Source organism: Haliotis rubra, unplaced genomic scaffold (assembly GCF_003918875.1).
Source record: "Haliotis rubra isolate DU_JTF1 unplaced genomic scaffold, ASM391887v1 Scf362, whole genome shotgun sequence".
NCBI lineage: Eukaryota > Metazoa > Mollusca > Gastropoda > Lepetellida > Haliotidae > Haliotis > Haliotis rubra.
Window position 1 is genome coordinate 48,554 of NW_025767038.1, and position 21,958 is coordinate 70,511.

The 21,958-nt window shown below is 38.5% G+C and overlaps 1 protein-coding gene across 1 annotated transcript in view; it reads right to left on the reverse strand.

The window, feature by feature from the left end:
- The window catches only part of LOC124285534 (tolloid-like protein 2), a 28,100-nt gene extending 9,024 nt beyond the window's left edge, over positions 1 to 19,076 (reverse strand). Inside the window, exons 1-9 of the mRNA XM_046721774.1 lie at positions 18,932 to 19,076; positions 6,423 to 6,501; positions 6,057 to 6,196; positions 5,657 to 5,806; positions 5,070 to 5,154; positions 4,666 to 4,808; positions 3,314 to 3,451; positions 2,241 to 2,322; positions 1,897 to 2,018 (exon numbers count right to left, since the gene is read on the reverse strand). Coding sequence (XP_046577730.1) covers positions 1,897 to 2,018; positions 2,241 to 2,322; positions 3,314 to 3,451; positions 4,666 to 4,808; positions 5,070 to 5,154; positions 5,657 to 5,806; positions 6,057 to 6,196; positions 6,423 to 6,501; positions 18,932 to 19,034 — 1,042 coding nt within the window. The 5' untranslated portion in view covers positions 19,035 to 19,076. The remainder of the gene's footprint in view (positions 1 to 1,896; positions 2,019 to 2,240; positions 2,323 to 3,313; positions 3,452 to 4,665; positions 4,809 to 5,069; positions 5,155 to 5,656; positions 5,807 to 6,056; positions 6,197 to 6,422; positions 6,502 to 18,931) is intronic.
- Positions 19,077 to 21,958: the final 2,882 nt, after the last annotated feature.

Sequence of the window (21,958 nt, forward strand, 5' to 3'; positions counted from 1 at the left end):
CAGGGGTCCAAATTTGGCATACATGACAGGTGCATGGTTAACGAGACAATGAATATAAGGAGTTCAATGGCTTTGCAATATCCCATCTCCTTTTCCCCCAAAGACAAGAACCGGTTTAGCCATGCCTTAGTTGAAAATAGCCTCCCCGGTTACCCCTTTCCCACTATAGACAAAATCATGGAACACCTCTCTGAAACCTGTCCAAATTGATGTGATGGTTTCGACCGTAGGAGTGGGTAAAACATCTTCGGGTTTAAAGAGTCTGGATGACTTGCAGCCAATTTTCACAGTTTAAAAGCTCAAATATATGTTAACATGCATAGCATTCAGTGAAGGTGTCTGTTCCTAATGGGGTGTTGTCTTTAATATCTCTTGTGACCACCAAGAGCCCCAAAAACTGCTCTGCGCTGTCTCGGCATGGAGTGATTAAGTCTTTGAATTCGACCTTGTGGAACTTTGACCCAATCTGTCCATGCAGGTAGCAACAGTACTGTGGTCCCTATGGTCCCTTGTATGGTGATCTACCGTTAGTTGTTGGGCGATCTATAGCCTGTTTTTATGTTGTCTTGTCATATATAGTAAAAATGTTTCAGATCACACTACTAGTTTTATATTTATAACTTTGATATCCTAGTTGTTTAAATGTCCTTCGTTGACAGTTATTTTTAAAATTTACCTTTAATTATTATCATTTTATACGTTAATTTAGTCACGATATGGCTGAAATATTGCCGAAGTGACTTTAAATTGTATCTCACTCATTCACTGACCCAATCCTCTTGCGATGCCTGCGACAATAGATCTAACGTCTGGAGCGCCGGTTGACGTTCACGCACGCATCGGCCGAGGTCACGCCACAAATGCTCGATGGGGTTGTGGTCGTGATATTTGGAAGACCATGGAAACACTGTAATGTTCTCATTCTGAAGATACTAACTAATGGCATGTGCTGTATGAGACCTGGCATTTACTCACTGGAACAGCCATGTGAATCCTTAAGAAATCGCCTCTGTATCGAAAATGATTTAAATTGCCAAGATGGCGCACAAAGTTAGATTTCTGCGTGTCGGATATGGTATCCGACTTCAAGACACTCCCTGCACCATGTCGGTAAACCAAAGTGTCACAATTCTGGGTAAAACGTTCATTTTGACGTCAATCACGTCACTGAAGCAGAAAATGCCACTGAACAATACACGTCACAATCAAACGTTACTGTACCACTGGACGCGTCGATGTCGATGTATGGTGATCTACCTTCAGTTTTTGGCAATCTATAGCCTGTTTTTATATTGTATTGTCATGCATAGTTAACATTTTTAGATTTACTTATATCTGCGATAATTTAGTTCTTCGTAGAAAGCATATTGTAATTTATCTTTAATTATTAATATATCTATAACTTGATTTAGTCGCGATATCTCTGAAATACTGCCGATGTTACTGATAATCTTAACTCACCCACTCACTAAAAATACCAATGACCGTGTAAAAGCAGAACAGTCTTATATAGGTCATCTCCCTGCTCACTATTCCAGTAAACGGCACGTGCATACCACTCTTCATCCATGCCATTTTAAGCAAGTTGAACGTAGACATGCATTAATGTTTTTGAAGATGAGAATGCGCTGTGCATCCGTTTCACAGAATTACAAGGGCGAAATCATAACAATCAATAAGTAATTTTGAAAAAAACATGTTTGAAATTTCATATAAGATTAGTATCAATGTGTGGCATTTTTTGGTGAGTATAGGTAAATAGTGATCATTAATATTATCTTGATTATATTCTTTTTCTCCTTGGTACCACACGGATGTCACAGAACTTAAGCTACAACTGTTTTGCTCAATTCTAAGAGGAACACAACGTTAACATGCGTCCCAAGCTTTACTTACCATCCTTAAACAGTAGATAATCATCCACGCACGATGCCACCTTTTCCAAATCAAGAAACAAAACTTTCACCGTTATATTGCTTCCTATCGGTGCATTTAGAGTCCACTGACAGTCCAATCCACTGCAAGGAAGAAGAAAAAAAATGTTCCGAAACAAAAACACAAGCCTCATCCATATTGGTTACACGTGATACAAGCATATTTACATTTGGTGACATTATTATCAAGGCGAAGAGTATCTATCTACATGTGTAAACATCTTTTGATCTGGCGAATTATATCCAAGTAAACGGGTTTTGAACCATGCATTCATTTACATCATATTATTGTAACTCTTTACTTACTTTACGTAGTTGCTTGGATAGCCAGGGGAGACAATCACCATTGGACTGTAACCTGCGGAAAGCGTGACGCTGCACGTTGTTGCTGATAATGAAGAAGAGTAGCAAATGTACAATTTTTGTTTGTTTTTGTTGTTGTAACAAGGATTCGGCGTTCCTGTGCGCGTGTGTGTTCGTGCGTTCGCTCGTGCTTTTGTGTGTGTGGCTGGTTGTCAAGGATGAAGGGGTGGGGGATTCGGTCTTTGTGGTAGTTTGTTTGTTATGGACCCAGACATTTTTCACAAACAATGTTTAAACTCTCCAGGGGCGTATCTGATAAATACTAAAGAAATCAAGGTTTTATTAGTATAATGTTTACTAGTATAATCTACCATGCGAAAAAATAGCGAAAACGGTTTTGGGCTGACCGGCTGGGACATTACTGTGAGCCAATGTTGACATTAGTTAAAATTGGTGTCAACAGTAGTCATAAAACATATGTTTCTTGAATTATTGGCTTATTCTAAAGATAATGTGTCCTCACTTCACCATTTTGTCCAGAGAGATCTGTTACCGAAACTTCATAATAAATACATTTTACTAATCCCGTTTACAGTTTTACAAATAGATTCATACAGAAATATTATATCCAAAATATATGTCTAAATTGAGAGCTAATGTTATCATAATTGGCAAACATAGTTGTTACGCAAAACGAATCAAGGCATCAATGACAAAGACATAGATCTGTTATTGCTTAACTGAATGCACAAACTAACGCAGTATTGATATATTTAGAGACTAATAACGCTGAGAGTTTGGAGCTGCCGTCATGCCTCATCACGTCTTTCGAAAGACATGTTCATGACACATTTGTCAACACAACTAAGATGTATGAAATAACATGTAGTAAGTGACTGTGATTTTATTGTTTTGTGCCTTGGTTTGGTCAGTTGAACAGCAGTTTTACAGTTGACAACTGTGTGTTTATTTGTAAAATTACTATATTTCACCATCAGATCAGAACATTAATTAATTATTATCTAACCGGGTAGCTGTAGTTTTAGGTTCAATCTGAGTGCTTAATGCATACACACCCGGTATAGCTTTGTATAGCATTTTGAATCCTTTGTAGACTTGCGAGGAATCAGTTCGTAGACGAACACTCAAGGCGTTCCCACCACTGTTAAAAACAGGTCTTTCGTTGCCACAGAAGGTGCCGAGGTGGTAGGAACCTGTAATGGAACATTATATTATTAACAATGTCAAAAGTGTTGATTCTCCTAACTTTGAATAGCATCATTCAAAACTGCCGGAGGCTAACAACCATGCGTTGTGCAAACTTGACGTCAGCAGGCTAGTAAGCATTAGTAAAATGTTTTCTTGTGAATGAGTATTTGGATTTGAACCAACGAGTGGAACGAGTGTGTTGGAAAGGTCGAAGAAACAGAGAGTAGCTGTTGTTGCTCGAATTCCATGAAATTTGTTAGGAGCATGATATAGAGGAGAACAATGACCAACATTGTTAACGTTGCAATTCCAGACACCCAGTATCTCTTTTAATCGTTCAGGAACACACTCGATATGCCACTTGAGGGAAAATGACATATGGAGAGGTATTCTTTCGAAAAACAATTTTGAACCACGGACCTCCGACACAGGTTCAGTCCAGCAACCCTTACAGCTCGTAGCATACCTGATAACAGGCGTGTGTTCGCCTCTACAACATCCGTGCAAGCTGACGCCAGGATATCGACACCGACGTCTAAGTTACAGCAGACAACACTTAGGGAAGGGAGTGCGTGTAGGAAGGCTGTGTACACCGATGAGTTTATTTACTTCTTCACCGAGTTTACAACAGGCCCTGTGAACGTTACATTAGACCTTGTGTTCGAGAAAGGATTTGTTTTGGAGGTCAAGACGTTATTGTATCAAGACGAGATTTTGTAAATGACCTCTGTATCGCTTTTACAACAGAACAGAGATGGCGTGCTGTTTCAACACGATAACAACAGACCACCCGTTTCCGGAGTTTACAGCAGTTTCTTAGTCAGAGCAATCTTTATGTGTTACCCTGGCCAACAAGATCCCCTGATGTGTCACCCACTGAACACGTCAGGGATGAAATAGAGGTACGTTTACGAAGTCATGCGAATCCCCAAAAAGCATATCGACACTCCGCCAAATTCCTCCTCTGAGATGAGATAATCTTCCCTTTTATCGACGCATTATGGCCTCAGTGAAATGAAGATGCCAGGTCAGCATTAATGCACCTGATGGACGCACTTGATAATTACCATCTGATTACCTCTTGTGTTGAAACTCAATTCTAAAAACCAAATTCTTATGGACTGTTGATCATTACCATAGCTTGGAACATTTGTCTTTCTTGGCAGCTTAAAGTTGAAAAGGAGAACTGACTAAGTACAATGTGCACGTCTCTACTTACCGTATTGACCGTTATATACAGTGACATAATCATTGTTGCAAGTTCCACGAGATGAGAGGTTCTGAAGTACCGAGTCCATGGTGTACAATTGAATGGTTTGGTTTTGATGTTCTGCTGTAATAGTCCAAATACATGTCTGCCTCCTGCAAACAGACGCATTTATTTTGAAGTGCTATACAAATTATCCAAATAAGGTTGCCGAATGGTTCGAAACATTCTCACATACAAACGGATGGCTGTGTACAAATGTGTACGCATGACTAGGCGTGAAGTAAATATTGTTGAAAGCTTAATAATACATCCAACACACCCTCTCTCTTGATGTATTTAACATTAAACACTGGGTAACAAATACAAGAAACTCTAGTACTGTTTGTAGCTGATAGAGTAATTAGGCTACTCACTGGAAGTAGGTGTTTGGGTATCCAGGCGAGGTAAATGTCTTGCCGACAGAAGTTGCTACGAGAGGTACACCGCACATTTCGGTACCTGGTTATGACAAGGGAACAATTTGTACCAGCCGTATAATTCATGAGATCAGCATGGGCAACTTTGTATTTTTTATTTATTTTGAAAGATTCAACGATGCCATGTAAGAATCCTGCATGATGAAATTCGTTAAGCCAGCGCTAGCGAATCTACGTTATTATACGAAAGAAACACACAATCATTGCAATATCTGCACCGTTTTGATCAATGTTTTAGAGATGTGCACAAGATGATCATTTTGGCTTTCCGAAGTGGTTCGGATGTTTTGATTAAAACCAGTCTTTACTGATCCCTGATTTTGACTATTCAAGCAACTGAAAACATTAGACTCAATTTCATATACATGACCACACCTACTATTACCTTTGGTTCAAGCCCATAGAATTATCTTGTAAAAGATGAAATGGAGAAAAACAACCAGGTTTTTAATTATAGCTTTAACGGTACATGCAGTAAAGATTTTAGACTACTGCTGCATAGCCAGGGTCGTGACTTTACTAACCATTTTTCTCATAGTATCTGATTAGAAAACCACTTCTGGTTCCCCTGGCATCAGTCGTGAACACTGCATGGATATGTTGGTCGTCTTCGATGAGAATATTCCATCTGCTTTTGCCACAGATTTTACGCGAAGAGGCTTCACTTTGATTACCTGGGTGGACAAAATGTCAGGAACAATTTGGTAAAAATATGAAATGTATTTCGGTTTTAGTAATCTAGTTTGTATATTACTTCAGCGTTCACAAACTTTCACTAATTTTCCTTCCTTGATGCGCCACAGTGATCACATGAGTTTTTTTCTGGATAAGAAATCAATAATGTGAAAAAATATGATAATATCATTATATTAAATAAGTAATTTATATAGAACAGAGGTTTTCAGTGTAACACGACTATTTTACCATTATTTATGACGTCTATTGTAAGGACGTCATGAGTACAGGTGAAGTAGCTATAGTATTCGATGTTGGAAAACACCATTTCGAGCACAACCCTGTAGCCGCTTGTTTCAGGGTAGATGTCCCAATAACAGTTTTCATGGCTGTAAAATAATGTTATTTGGAACTGAAGCAACATGGCATGTGTAAATCTGAACATATAAACATTTACATCAAATATCAGTTGATTACATTAATTCTGTAGTGCTTACATATAAAGGATAAAGATATTACAATAACAATTCATCAATAGTTATGAATGCTTGGACTATGAGCACTAATTCTGGTGAACAGATGATGTATGAAATAAACAGGTATGTCTCTACATACTTTCCGTAGTTACCCGGGTAGTTAGGCGATGTGAAATTCAGCGGTTCCCTCTGTGCATGGAGCGTGACATTGCACGCACCTGTAAAGACACGTTCATTGTATTACATGCTTGTACATGGCTTCTCTTCATAACCTTTAAACAATGAATAGTATAACTTAGGGACAATGAAGGTTTAGAAACTGGTCAATGTTTACTGGGGTAAGGAAATTGCTGACATGGTATTGCATGTCTTGCAGATTTACACAAACACACCATCCTTACATTCTATTGACAAGTTAATATCATCTTAGAAAACATCCTGGCAAATAGTTCATAAATGGACAAGATAGTGGGCTATTATTCCATACAAAGGAAGGTCATGTGTGGAATATTTTACAGAGTTCGAACAACGTTGTCTTCATATTCAGGACCCATACATGTCGACAGTTATTATTGCATGGAAATAATTTCATATGCTTCGTAAATTGTGAATATGAATATCAGTTGTAATTGGTCAGCTTTCCCAAGGATCGTTGTGGCATAAATCATACCATACTGATCTATTTGTTTTATGCAAAGAAAAAGAAAATACAAATGTTCGCCGTTGTCAGCCATGCAAAATGTCATGTTCGTGAGTTCTTGGAAAGTTCATAAAACCATAACCGTCTGGGCTAGACTGACTGAGTTTGGTTTTACGCCGCTTTTAGCAATATTCCAGCAACATCACGGCGGGGGACACCAGAAATGGGCTTCACACATTGTACCCATGTGGGGATTCGAACCCGGGTCTTCGGCTTGACGAGCCAACGCTTTAACCATTAGGCTACCCCACCGCCCCGTCTGGGCTAGAAGCAACACCTGATTAAAGATGGTATTGCCATACACAAAGCCGGGATAGACGCTGACAATAAATGGCTGGGATTGAAACCCTGCGTTGTTATTTGTTTTCCAAGGACATACACCGTCCAGCTCACATAGCAACACACAAGAACCGAAGTACACCCTGAGCCGGAGCTCATTGTTCAGGCCGTCTTTACCAAGTCAAATAATATTTGGCTAGATAAAGCCTAAAATAACTAAACCGGTTCGCATAAAAATTAAACAAATGAAGCACTGTAATATATTCTAATGTTTTGTGTGCAGAATTGTTGAATCTGTGTACTATTGTCATCAGTCAGCACACAGTGTAAGTAGCTTTTCTCACAGTCATTCATAAGAACACCGTTTACATTTCTCTTTTTCTTTGTATCTAAAGGTTATTGGTGTTGAAATAGACGTCGTTGGCTTTCATACGAATCATATACGAGGAATCGAATACGAAACGTCCAAGTCAAAAACTTATAAAAACGATGATTTTGGCACATCGTGGTTAAGTTCACTAGCAGTAGGATCAGTAGAGACATCTTATGTCGTGCCAGGGTTAGCCTGAAGCACCCCCCATCAAGATGAATGAATATTACAGCTTTACGGTGAGACATAAAAGGAGCGTGAGTGAGTTAAAATTGATAGTCACACTGGCAATATTTCAGCCATATCGTGACTTCAAAAGTTATATATCCACAAGAAAAGTATAAAAACCTGTCAACGAAGGACAGTAAAAACTAGATTATCACAGATAGAGAATTAAAAGTAGTATGTAACTGTAAAATTAAATAAACTGTGATGGACAATACAATAAAAAAACGGACTGGAGATCACCAGCAACAGGAGGTAGGAGTGAGTTAGTGAGTTAATATTTAGCGTCACAGCCATATAGTAACGAGAAAAATTAATTTTATACCAATATTAAAATCAATAATTTTAAAACGTAAAAACCTGTCATCGAAGGACAGTGAAAGTACTGGACTGTCACAGATATCTATTTAAAACTAGTACGCTATCATAAAAATACATAAGTAGAGACAACAATACAGTATAAAAAAAGGGCTATAGATCACCAACAACTGAAGGCTGATCACCATGCTAGGGACCATTAAAACTTACAGTACCTTTACTACCTACATGGACCCTAGCTGGTTTTACACCATCCCTTCAGCCACTGGTGATGGGAGACAAACATAGCCATAAGTTAAAAACACACATATTCTACGATGAAAAAAGCGGACAGTTTAAAGTCACTTTGAATGTATTAGGACTTTCGTACCCTAGACATAAGAAGAAGCAATTTATTCCAAATGTACTTGATGCCAGGATACACATCAAATACGTTCGTTGGAAATCCACTATATTTCAAAGCAGGACATCATTCTCTTCTTGTAGCAAAATCAGTGACACAATTATTTTGAACAATCAATTGTTAAACCTAGGGAAAAAACCTCCACTTTTTCAGATGAAATGGACTTGGATTTATCTGAGCATGATTCACGTTGTAGCATTTGCATTGTAGAACTACCTGATGAACGTAATCGAGGCATACCCATTCTGGAAGTTAGAGATACAGTATATTTTGTCTTTGATATAATGAAGCTGCGGTTTGCAATGATATGCCATCTGAATTACTTTAACATTCTTCAACAAGACTACCCCAGACATTACTGAATCTGTTGAAACACTTTAATCTTCCAGATTGTTACGACGTAAATTGTAATAAGAACGCAAATTGTAATACTTGCAGCAAATTGTAATAAACTTGACGTAAATTGTAATAAAAACGTAAATTGTAATAAAAATTGACGTAAATTGTAACACGCAAATTATAATAAAATTGACGTAAATTGTAATAATGTTCGTTGCGGTAAAATGTAATAAATATTTACGTAAACTTGTAATAACAGTTGTAATCACTCGTAAATACGCGGGTGTTTGTTTTTCGTTGCATTTCATACATCAAATAGGCTTGTTAGGGCCATAACTCAAGAAAGAAATGATGGATTTTGTTCAAATTTGGTACCAAGGTATATTCTCGAGATTCACCGACACAAGTGAAATGGAGTGACCTGAGATAATTTTCAAGGTCACAGCAAAATCTGAGGGTTTTGCCAATATAAAGATTGTTAGCGCGATAACCAAAGAATGAACTGACAAATCTTAGCCAAATGACGAAAATGATATTCGTCCTGATGTATAATCCAATAAAAATCTCCTACTGTCCTCTGTATCACGTCTTTTCGCAAATATCTTCTGAGGTTTTGATATGTATAAATATAAAGTGGGGTTGGGTGGGGTGGGGTGGGTTTCTAACGGGTATATATCAAATCAAATCAAATCAAATTATACATTTGTATAGCTCTACATATCCAGATTCCTGCTCATGTGCACTTAGTCGAATGCTCGTTTGAAGAGGATGGTTTTGCGACAAGATCGGAAACTGTTGATATTTTCCGATTTTCTGACATTTTCAGGTTATCAATTCCAGAGTACAGCACCCGGTCTGCTAAATGATCTGTCTCCGTATGTTGTGGTTTGGACAAATGGAATAGCCTAGGTGACTAGCTATGAAATGCATACATATTATTAAACTGCACAAAAAGGCAATTTGAAACTACAATCGCTTGTTCAAATGTTATATATGCTTGCCTTACAACGATCTGTGTTACGACGTAAATTGTAATAAAAACGCAAATTGTAATACTTGCAAGGCAAGCATATATAACTTTTCTTAATAGGTGGAGCACTATTCACGTACAAGGCCGCGAATCGGCTGAGGATCTTGGGGGGTCCGGGCATACTCCCCGGGAATATTTTAAAATAAGATGCTCTCAGATGCAATTAACTGCTTTCTGCAGGTAAAATGACTGCATTTATCTAATTTCCAATTGTGTATAAATATTATTTTTTCATGCTCAAAATTGTAGCATCTGTACATGATGTACTGAACTAAAGTTTATAAATATGTTTAGACATATCTGTTTATATGCAAAACAACTGTTTTGTTCAGTTTAAATATAAAGTTGTATACATTAAACTAGTTGACAGTCCAGAAATTCATTAATTTACATCATGCAAGTTTGATTAGTCGACAGATAACCTTGCACAGTTTATGAAATTTACATCAATATATATATCTTCAGGTTTGTTCAATATTACTCACTCACTCAGTTTACAAGATACGTCAGTCAGAAAGATTGCTTTATTTACGATGAAACCGTGAAATTGAGACATTTACAGTTGCAAGGGAATATCAAACATGATTTTGACTCCATTATACACTTTTAGCTGTATTTGAATTTCCTCCAGCCTGTCCACAGCTTGAGACTTTCACAAGCCACACTGCCCACTAGTATGCTCATGAACACTTATGGCGATGAGGGAATGATTTATGACATGGCATCGGTTCATAGTTCATATAAGTCGATAGTTTATGTAATTTTATTTGTTTAAAGTTTCACCAATCAATGTCTCTTTGTTTATTGTGTATTGTTTTGTTAGTTATTCCTTCTTTTGTCTATCCTGTCTTTTGAAGTCCTTTGGATTGAATGCACTCCTTTTTCTAATTAAGGCTTTTGTTCGTTAATTATCAATAGGTATTGCACAATATGCCTTCATTTTATAGGGTTCCGGGTAGTCAAGCTATGTCATTGCCCTGGACTCCTTGTTTTATGTATTATAGGTTGTTGTAATCATATGTGATTAGGTGTATCATTCTGGTACCGATCCTCTGTCAGATGGGCTGCCCGCAATATTTGCGTCATTAATTGAGGTGTTGATTTCAGGGGTGCGGTGAGGGTATGACACTCAACAGAGTGTTATATCAATACTTTGATGTACAAAATAATCTGTAAAACATTTCTAGGGGGGTGTGTGGGTGTGTGGGGTGTGTGGGTGTGGGGTGTGGGGGTGGGCTGGGCCCATGGGCTACCTACGGCCCTATCTCCCATTGGAGTTTCCACGGGTGGTCGACAGGAACGCTGACGGTGCATAAGTCAATAGTTTTCTGATGTTCTGGCCATTTGGCTGATAGTCGATGGATGACAACCAACATTCTGTATATCCCAAGCGTGACGTGTCTCACCAGTTTGCTAATCATAAACGTAATCACTTAATTGTCCAATTTATTGAGCTGCAAAAGCAGTTTACTGAAACGTGATGCTCAATACGGAAACTTATTGGCGATTTATTGTCCATTTTTATACTGTATTGTTTTCCCCTATAGTTATAACTTTTTAGATTTAATTTCTAATTTTACATACATATATGTGATATTCTAGTTGTTTTACTGTCCTTCGTCGGCAGGTTTTATATAATATACATATATTTCATTTCAATATCAAATGTTCTCGTCACGATATGGCTGAAATATTGCCGATGTGACGTTAAATATTAACTCTCACTCACTCACTCAATACGGAAACACATGATGCTCGCCTTTGATCGTCGCACATTGACATCCAAATCCAGTCTATGGTGTCCCCGATGGGTCAATATGATCATGCAGAAATAATATGATATGATTATGAATGGCTGTATGGAGGATAAAATAATAGGTGTTGCGATACACTTCTCTATATGTATGCATTGTGTTAGCAACATCAGTGACAAATTTGAAAAAATGGCATTTAGGATATATTATTGAAACCACTTCCTTTTAAGATATATATGACTTTATTGTATGCGCACACACACAAAATAAAACCCAAAAACGCCAGTATGGACGAGACGGATGTTGGTTTAGCAGGCTGACTTGGTATGTGTACCCATATATACTGCAATCTATCTATGTGTGACCATTTACCAAATAAGTCAGTTTGTCCTGTTCATTCTGACATAAAGGATGTGAGAGTACACAGACTAAATTTTTGCATAAATTAAGTTTTCATCTGCTTCTCACAATCTGTGGGGTCAGCTAGTGGCTGAGGCGTCCGTAGACCCGGGTTCGATTCCCCACATGGGTACAACGTGTGAAGCCCGTTTGTGGTGAACCCCACCATGGTATTGCTTGAATATTGCTAAATGTGGCGTAAAACCTTACTTACTCTAACAGACTGTAACGGTGTTGTACTTTGTGAAAGTGATCAGCCATTACTATGTGTTACCTGCACTACAAAATAAGTAAAATAGTGGACTAAACTAATGAAAATGGATGACAATTGCCTGTCTGACCAAATGCATTAGACCCTTCACTGACTAAACTGGGTAGACAGAATGGTAACTCTTAGACCTTGGGTCACTACGATCCAACAGATACTTTTCCAGTTTGGCGTTGGCCATGTCAGCAATGTTGTTTTTTCATAACGCATTTCATACAACGAGGATCTAATTCTATGCATATGATAGCATAGATTTTTATTCAGCTGCTAACAACTGTATAATATGATATAATTACACACTTATAGTTATGCATTTCCCATCCTATCTTCACTGACCCCAGCACGATCAGCCCTGTGCGTTAACATTTCGCAATATCGTGTCCGCCTTCTTGTTTAGATAGGCGACAGGCCGTTTCTCCAATTTCTTGTTTACTAATGCGCTATTGAACAAATGAGATTGTCATATACGATATATTTTCCTGTCAGACTCAAATTCAAAACGCATATGCCTTGTCTGTCTGCCATTTACAACTTTCTGACCTAGCTGTAGTTTGACCTAAAGAACGAAATCGATTATTGTTGTAAAACGTACCACCTGTTTATACATTTTTCACAACTTGTCAGTTAACATGTAACATAATATGTGAAAACGAATATATGTCACACTCACCTGAGACCAGTGGCCCATGCAACAACAACACACATAATCCAAAGAAACAAGGTATGTTCATAATGGCATCCTGTCGCCGTGGAGAGCTTTCATGCAAGACTGACATTAGTAGATCACCTCACAATGTAACTGTAAAATCCGTGAATCAATTTCTCTGTATACACCCTATCACACAGGGAAGGCTCCAATGAAAAGAGCATAAATAGATTGCAACACACTTATACGGATGTGACCTACATCAGCTTCTAGGTGGTAGTCACCAACGACACCCGACAAAGCAAACAAGCCTATCAGATAACGAAGTAATATTGTTAGGTGCGTCAGCGCACACTATGTAAACATGATTCAGTCAGTGCGGCTCATATTTATATGTTGTAATAGCTACTTGCTTCTTAAGGGGTTGTGCTGTACTGGATTTCCTTACCAAACAGTATAACTGATTTATAGCAAAGAGGAAGGACAGGGCAAAGGGAAATCACTGTCATTGTGACGTATTATGTCAATGCAACTATTCCAGGAAACTGAGCAATGTTTGGTTTGTGAGAAATTCTCAAATAGATTTACAAATAGCATTCTGTGATCAAGAGGTTATCACTAATGTTTGTAATAAAACTTGTATTTAGGAAGCCTTGGTATTATGCCTGACGCGTGTTTTTCACTATTTTCACTATCGCTTGGTGACTTAAGCAGTCGCTTGGTTTTGACTTATTTGTGTGAGTGAACTGGTTCTGGGAGGTACATATATAAAAAATTTTACGAAACTGTATTTTCCTTTGACAGCCCCAGTGCATAGGCCCTCGTGTCTTTGGGAGGATTAAAGCCTTTTTATAAAAATACACAAAAAATTTGAGATGACCCTCGACTCGAAATGCTGTATTTTAATTAGTATTTTAAAAGTATATTATGTTCCTATTTGTTAGCGGGAGTTACTTCCCTTAGAACATTACTCCCATCGTCACTGACCGCAAAATATAATTATTAGAGTGAGTGAATAGGGGTTTAGCAGTATTTCAACATTAATAACAGAAATAGGCTTCACATACTGTAACCATGTGGGGAACATATTATTAGAATTTACTGATATGATATACAGATAACGAATACACTTGGTGTTCCATGAAATATTGGATATAATTACAAGTGTTCATAATTTATCATGCCATTGTTTGGCATGGTATAAGAATTGACAGACAGACAACTGGACAATACTGGTGATGGTAGGCAAAGTAATTTTAATATTGTCATGCATAGGCTTTGGTTGGATAGGTTCTTTGGCACATAATGTATATTTACCTCCTCTCTTCTTTGAATGAAGTGCCTCTTCTTTGGTGCGGCTGTGCACTTTAGTGTCTTTTCTATAAATACTGCCCTTGAATGTCTGATGATTCATCCACAACATCGTCAAATTGGAAACAGGGAGATGAAGAACTGTATATTGTGAGATAATACTCTTGTTCCAGCCAATAGCCGAGACAGAGCTGACGATGAACCTGTGACGATATTTTCCTCTACAAACTTGCTGCTCACTTTCGTTTACATTTCGCAGTTGCATGTTTTGGTTGGAAATGCTTGGATATGTCATTAGGATTTGCTATCTTCTTCATGGTCATTGAACATTTTCAATGGACTCCACTTGACAAGGAGGCCAACTTGCGGCCTATATCACGAAGTTAAAAGGGTCATCTGACAGCTCTATCAATCATATTTCCCATGAAGAGGTTAGGTTTTGTTTGTTTGCTTATTTATTCCGGATTCAGCAGCATCCTAGCGATCCGTAAATATTCTAATGTGGATTAGTTACTCCAGGGATTGCCTTCATGAGCATCGATATACACAATTTGGATGCGATGCCATACGATTTCAACCGAGTCAGCGAGCCTGACCACTCAATCCCCTAAGTCGCCTCCCACAACATGCATGGGTTCCTGAAGACCAGTTCTAACCCGGATCTTCAGGGGCTGATGGTTTATGTCCAACAGCAGATAATATTTGTTTTTATTTTACAATCTCTTTGTCAGAAATATTTGAGAAAAATCAAAACACCGTTCGTAATTTGTATTTATTGATTTTCGAGATGCATTTGATTGGATTTGGCAAAAAATATTATTTTAGACAATAATGTCTGTGCCAAAGAGAGTGAAGGAGAGAGTTAGTTTAGTTTTACGCAGCACTCAGCAATATTCCAGCTACATGGCGGCGGTCTGTAAATAATCGAGTCTGAACCAGGCAATCCAGTGGTCGACAGCATGAGCATCAATTGGCGCAATTGCGAACCGATGACATGTGTCAACCAAGTCAGCGAGTCTGACCACCCGATCCCGTTAGCCGCCTCTTACGACAAGCATGGATTACTGAAGACACATACTAACCCGGACTTTCACGGGTTGTGTGGCAAAGTAAAAGCTTGTCTTGTCATGTATAGACAGACGGATGTCTTGCTTGACTGCATTGAATATTCCATCACAAGGGATATTTATTTCAAATCCAAAACTCTGAAGGATCTTTTTACTAATGTCAGTTCTCATTTAATTATTGCTTTTTTTTACAAAATTAGATTTGTTGAGTGATTTGTAAATAGATATATATTTTATTATTGGTAGTTTAGATTAGCAACTGAGATTGTTAGTGGCTGTACTCTCAAAGGGGGTTGAAGTATTGTAAAATTATTGTCCTCCTGAGAGGGTACGTAAGTCCCAAAACATTTAGTCAATCTAAGTGTACCTGCTTTTTAATCGTAGAAAAAGTGTGTTTTTAATTTATGGCTAGATTTCTCTTCTGTCGCCAATGGCTGAAGGGATGGTGTTAATCCAACTAGGGTCCATGCAGGTAGCAAAAGTAAGGTAAGTCCCCATGGTTCCTAGTATGGTGATCTACCTCCAGTTGTTGGCGATCTATAGCCCGTTTTTATATTGTATTGTCTTCATAAATAAAATAGTTTTACATGCTCATGCTTGTTTTAGAATCCATCTGTGATACTCTAGTTATTTTACAGTCCTTCGATGACTGATTATTTAGCAACTTTAATTTATTGTTTATATAAAACATTTCTCGTCACTATATGGCTGTAATATTGCCGATGTGACGTTAAATAATAACTCACTCACTCACTATAGACGGACGGAATTGTTAGTATTGCATCGGGTGCCTGCCAGGGATACATGTTACACCCAATATTTTATTTTTTTATTTTTATAATTTGAATTCTCTTTAGAATTTAGAAACTGTAACTTCAGAACAACTTTTGTTTCTGAGAAACTTTCCTCGTCCTTTTGTACATGACTTCGTTCTTGTCAATGACAGTGTTATTCATTGCAAAAGAAGATGCATCCTATCTGTGTTAGATATCTTAGTCGATGCAATAGTAATTGTCAAACGCACGAGCACGCTTATGTTTGTTAATCACAAACCTCATAGATTTGTCGCTAATACTAGACTTTCAGCGTTAAGGGTGTGTGTTAGGATGAGAATGCTACTTTCCACAGTTATGACATTCTGGATTCATGTGCTAGAAATATGTTTTGAAAGGGATGACAGTCTTTTCCCAAGTTTCGGATATGTTAATTTCGACAACAAGAACTATAACGCTATGAAATTTAACTAAAGACATGCCTCAAGCACTTCCGATAGTGTGAGCTATTTATGCCACTCCTGAATTGTTTCATTTTTCAAGAATAACATACATTTCAACATGAGCATGACAAATTGTTAAGGATACTTAATTACACACAGGTGGGTGAGTGAGTGAGTCTTGTTTTACGATCTTCGCGGGTCCGTTCCAGTGTGAGTAACTGGTTGTATTTATAATTATGTTAGTTTTATATATATCTTCTGATTCCTATGCATACAACGTTCGGCTGAAATGCCGGGTTGGATGTGAATACTTTCAGCTCCTCCGGGCCTGAAATATTATGTGCAGCCACGAGGCTATTCCATTTCCCCGGCACGGTGACATTGTACATACACATTACGCCTTGAAAGCAAACACGCTTTAAACGATACTGGTCCCTAGCTAGTGTGGTGATCTACCTTCAGTTGTAGGCGATCTATAGCCCATTTTTACACTGTATCTTAACCCACTCAATCACTCACTCAACGATACTGATGAAAGGGAGGATATCCATTCTGCTCTTGTATCTGTATTGAAACGTGTAAATGATATTAGTATGTTCAACAAGTGAGACGGCTGAAGTAGTGTTAATATTCATAGCACCTTGGAGGATCGATGGTTTCCGGGAATATAATACGTTCTGTAGTAGTCGTATCAGCTGTTGTAGTGATCTCCTTTACTGTCGTATCAGCTGTGTCGTGGTCTCCTTTACCGTCGTACCAACTGTGGTAGTGATCTCCTTTACCGTTGTATCAGCTGTGGTCATGGTCTCCTTTACTGTCGTATCAGCTGTGTCGTGGTCTCCTTTGCTGTTGCGTCAGCTGCAGTTGATGTCTCCCCATCTGTTATGTCAGCAGTGGCAGTTGTCTTAGTTACTGTTACATCAGATGTAATGAATGTTTTCTTTACTGTCTAGTCAGCTGCAGTCGTGGTCTCCTTTACTGTCTTGTCAGGAGTGGTTGTGATCTCATTTACTGTCGCGTCATCACTGGTCATGGTATAATTTTGGTCAGAATCTATGTTTTTCATTGTCGCGTCAGCTGTTACCTTTGTCTCTACGGTCACGACACATGTCGCAATCCCCAGTACTGTCCACATATACACACGCATGCACGTCTTCATATGAGCGAAATATTCTTAAGCACGACGTTAAACCCGTTGTCACCTCACCTTACCTTATTCAACAATGGGAATAGAATACTTGTGATTTACAGATTAGAATAAATGGATGACATAAAATTCAGGTGTAAGACAAGTAAATGGATGGTAACTTCTTGTTTATTGGTGGTTCTTGTGATCAGGCTGAGCAAGTTCATTTGGCTCAGATCGCGATCGTCATCTCAGGGCCTAGCCCTGGCAGCAAATGGACTTCTTAGTAAGCATTGCCCAGCCGAACCTTAAAAACACGTTACGGAGAATGTGTAGACTCCCAAACACGTCAGCCTTCTCGACTGCAAACCTGGATACACCCTCCGGGTCGGTCACAAGATTGGGAGGTTCCGAAACTAAGCCAGCAAGAGTGATGGATAATCGGCACTGCCTGGTTCAGTAATGCAAACGAGACATTATGCAAATGAGGTCCGATTATTGACCATGTTTTTCCTGATCACAGTTCTATCAAATTGGAGAGAAAATTCAATTATATAAATGTTCTCTAGTTTTATGTAAAAGGACAAGGTCATGGTCAGGTTTGTTGGCTGGGGTAGGTCTGGGGCCGTATACGGGCCTTTTCCTTATGTTTTTTTGTAATTGTCATTCTCCGTGATGGCCTCTACATTATTTATGTTATTAACATCTTTACGGTCCAGCTGTCAACAGCAGTAACAGTTATGTATTCCCCCATCAGCGGTTATATTCACCGACACCAGCATAATACGTTAACATTACGCAATATCGTGTCCGCCATCTTGTTTAGATAAGCGACACTCACTCTTTCTCCAATTTCCCGTTTACAAATGCGCTATTGAACAAAGAACATTGCCATATAGTATACATTTCCCGGAACAGCCTCAAATTCAAAATACCTATGCTTTGCCTGTCTACCTTTTAAAAGTTGTGCCGTCTGTAATGATTGTACGTGCAGTTTGGTATGCTAAAAAATGTAGATCCTATTGTTCTGTTGTATCGGTTGTTTGCTTAACAATCATTGCACCTGTAGCAATACGATTGACACAGCAATGTAGTTTGACCTAAAGAACAAAATCGATGTACGACCTGTTTATACGTATTTGACAAGATGTCAGTTGACATATAAAATATATGTCAGAATGAATATGTCACGCTCACCTGAGATCAGCGGTCCATACAACAACACATATATCCCAACGAAAAAAGGTATGTTCATAATGGTATCCTGTCGCCGTCGAGAGCTCTCATGCAAGACTGGCATTAGTAGATCACCTCACAATGTAAGTGAAACACCTGTTTAAAAGATTCCTTTGTGTACACCCAGACAGGGAACGCTGATAAATGTAAAGAACATAGATTGCAACACACACATACGGATGTGACCTACATCGACCTCCAGGTGGTAGTCACCAACGACACCCCACAATGCATGCAATCATATAAAATAACGAAATAATATGTTAAGTGCGTCACCACACTCTATGTAAACATGATTCAGCCAGTGTTCATATTTATATGTTGTAATAGATACTTGCTTCTTAAGGGGTTGTGCTTTACTGGATTTCCTTACCAAACAGTACAACTGATAACAGGCTTTATACTAACGGGATTAACTGGAACCAAAGGAGGAAGGGCAAGGCAAAGGAAAATCACTGTCATTGTGACGTAACACGTCAATGCAAATATTCCATGAAATTGCGCAATGTTTAAGAGAGATTCAGGTTTTCATTATGCGTAAACACAACCGCTTGATACCGTAGTTGTGTGAGTGAGCGGGTACTGGATTACACCGGATTTGTCGATATTGCGACAGTATCGCAACCTCGAACACCGAAACTTGTATTGATGGAGTAGTGAACACAGGTCCTGTTCGAGCCCATTCTCTAACTACTTGGTACCTTTCGCCATTGATACAGAATTGCCAAACGAACGAACGAACATGTTGATTTCTCTCTTTTGTTGGTTATGGTTGTTCGGAAACATCGAATGTAATTGCATGTGTTCCCTGATAATTATGACGGCATACATCTTTTCCCAAAGTGTGGGAATGAGTGAGTTTAGTTTTATGCCGCACTCAGCAATATTCTAGCTGTATGGAAACGGTTTGTAAATAATCGACTCTGAACCAGACAACCCAGTGATCAACAGCATGAGCATGGATCTACGCAACTGGAATACGATGACATGTGTCAACCAAGTCAGCAACCCTGACTATCCCATCCCGTTAGTTGCCCCTTTTCCCCGTAGAGGTGAGTGAGTGAGTTTAGTTTGACGCCACACTCAGCAATATTCCAATAGAGGAGACACACTGGTCGTCGTCTGGCATGCCTCTGTCAAAGATATCAAGCAATCCGATTTTGTCCAGGGTTTGCTTTTAGAAGGATGCTATCTGTTCTACTGTAAATTGTGGTGCCAGATTTTGTCATCTGCTATATTGCCAGTGCATGGTAAAGTGCTTGATTGGTGTCACAGTAACCCACTTGTAAACATCGATGCTCACTATATCAATCTCTTACTTGTCTGGGTGAGACGTGATATTTCAAAACCCATAGTCATAGATAGAGCTTTGAATATGCGTTTTTACGACATTTGTTGTGATGAAGGTATTTTTATTCCCGACCAACGGTTTGATCACCAGTCAGATACAGCCAATAGCTGATTAAACATATCTAACATGGAACGACTGTGAGGAAATATACGGAATGTTGGATGTGTTGTAAGTATTTAGAAAGGAAAACTATTCACAGCATATAAGCACTGTCAGATGTAACGCCTCCGGAGTGTACGTCAAGATCACGCTTCGACGCCTTTCCCCACATGGGTACAATGTGTGAAGCACATTTCTGGTTCCCCCGCCATGATATTGCTGGAATATTGCTAAAAGCGGCGTAAAACCATAGTCACTAGCTCACTTCAACACCTTTCAAGTTGTTGTGATTGTAGACATAACATTTGGGTAGAACTGTGAGTCGGTGATATAGTGTCAGGGCAGTCATTTGACTGCACATTCTTTGTTTGGATAGGATCATTGGCACAGAAGGTATATTGCCCTCATTTCTTCATTAAAGTAAATACCTCTTGTTTGGCCCACCTGGACACTTTAGTAATCTAATCCGAGCTTTGCAACCAGAGTAAGAAGTGTTGTCACAGATTATTTGACTGCTGCCTTAGCAGTAAAATCAAACATTGTGTCACCAGAATTTCCAACGTGGTTTGGTAACCAACAGAGGACGATGTCGTACTGGCCACTAGCAAGATCAATAAATCGTTCAATAATTTCTATTAAATGCGGCTGTTTGCAAGAAAGATTTTTAATAGCCTGAAGACACGAAAGAGAGTCTGAGAAAATGATATACTGTTTGTATTCAGGGTATTTACTAATATATTTAAAGGTCACATGCAACGTAAAACACAACTTTGCAGATTCTGATACCTTTCGGTATGGACTTACCGAAACAAATCGCCAAAAATGCAAATTTAACTTATAAAGTTGAAAAATAAGGCGATGAAAAAAACCGCGCGAAATCGGAGTTCAAACGTTTCACTAATTTTCCCCCAGACTTTTCTGGGGAAAACGGGTTTCAACAGCTGGGCTGCGCTCATAGCACGTGCGCAAGTAAATAGGTTCGCGCAACTTGGAAGCGGGTTGTCGGGTGAATACTCGGTGAAGGCTTTGGTGTGAGCTATTTTTGGTTTGTTGATATCTCACAGGCGCGAGCTTTATATGCTATGACAGTAAATTAACTGTTTATATAATTTCACCACACGTTCTTTTTACCGAGACAATTGACAGAATTTCTAACTGTGATATGGATATGTCGTTGTCACAGACAAAACTCATTGTGTTGTTGACACCTGTGTGTCTGCCTATCTGCTAATGGTAATCGAGATATTTGTTAACACCAATCAGGGATCAATGACAGTCGGGTAATTTCATAACCAGCAATGTATATTATATGTCATGAATAAGTGATAACTGTGTTTTAATTATGTTTGATTTTTGGTTGCACCAGCTGTTAGTATTGCATTAATTGCTTCTGCAGTAAAATAGAGTTAGTATCTGGTAATGGACCAATGACATGGACCCATAAATAAGGATTTGTATGTATTATATTTACTTTTTAATTGATTATATTCTTGTTTATATTGTAATTCGTTAGTTTCTGTTTTATATTAAAAGTTGTC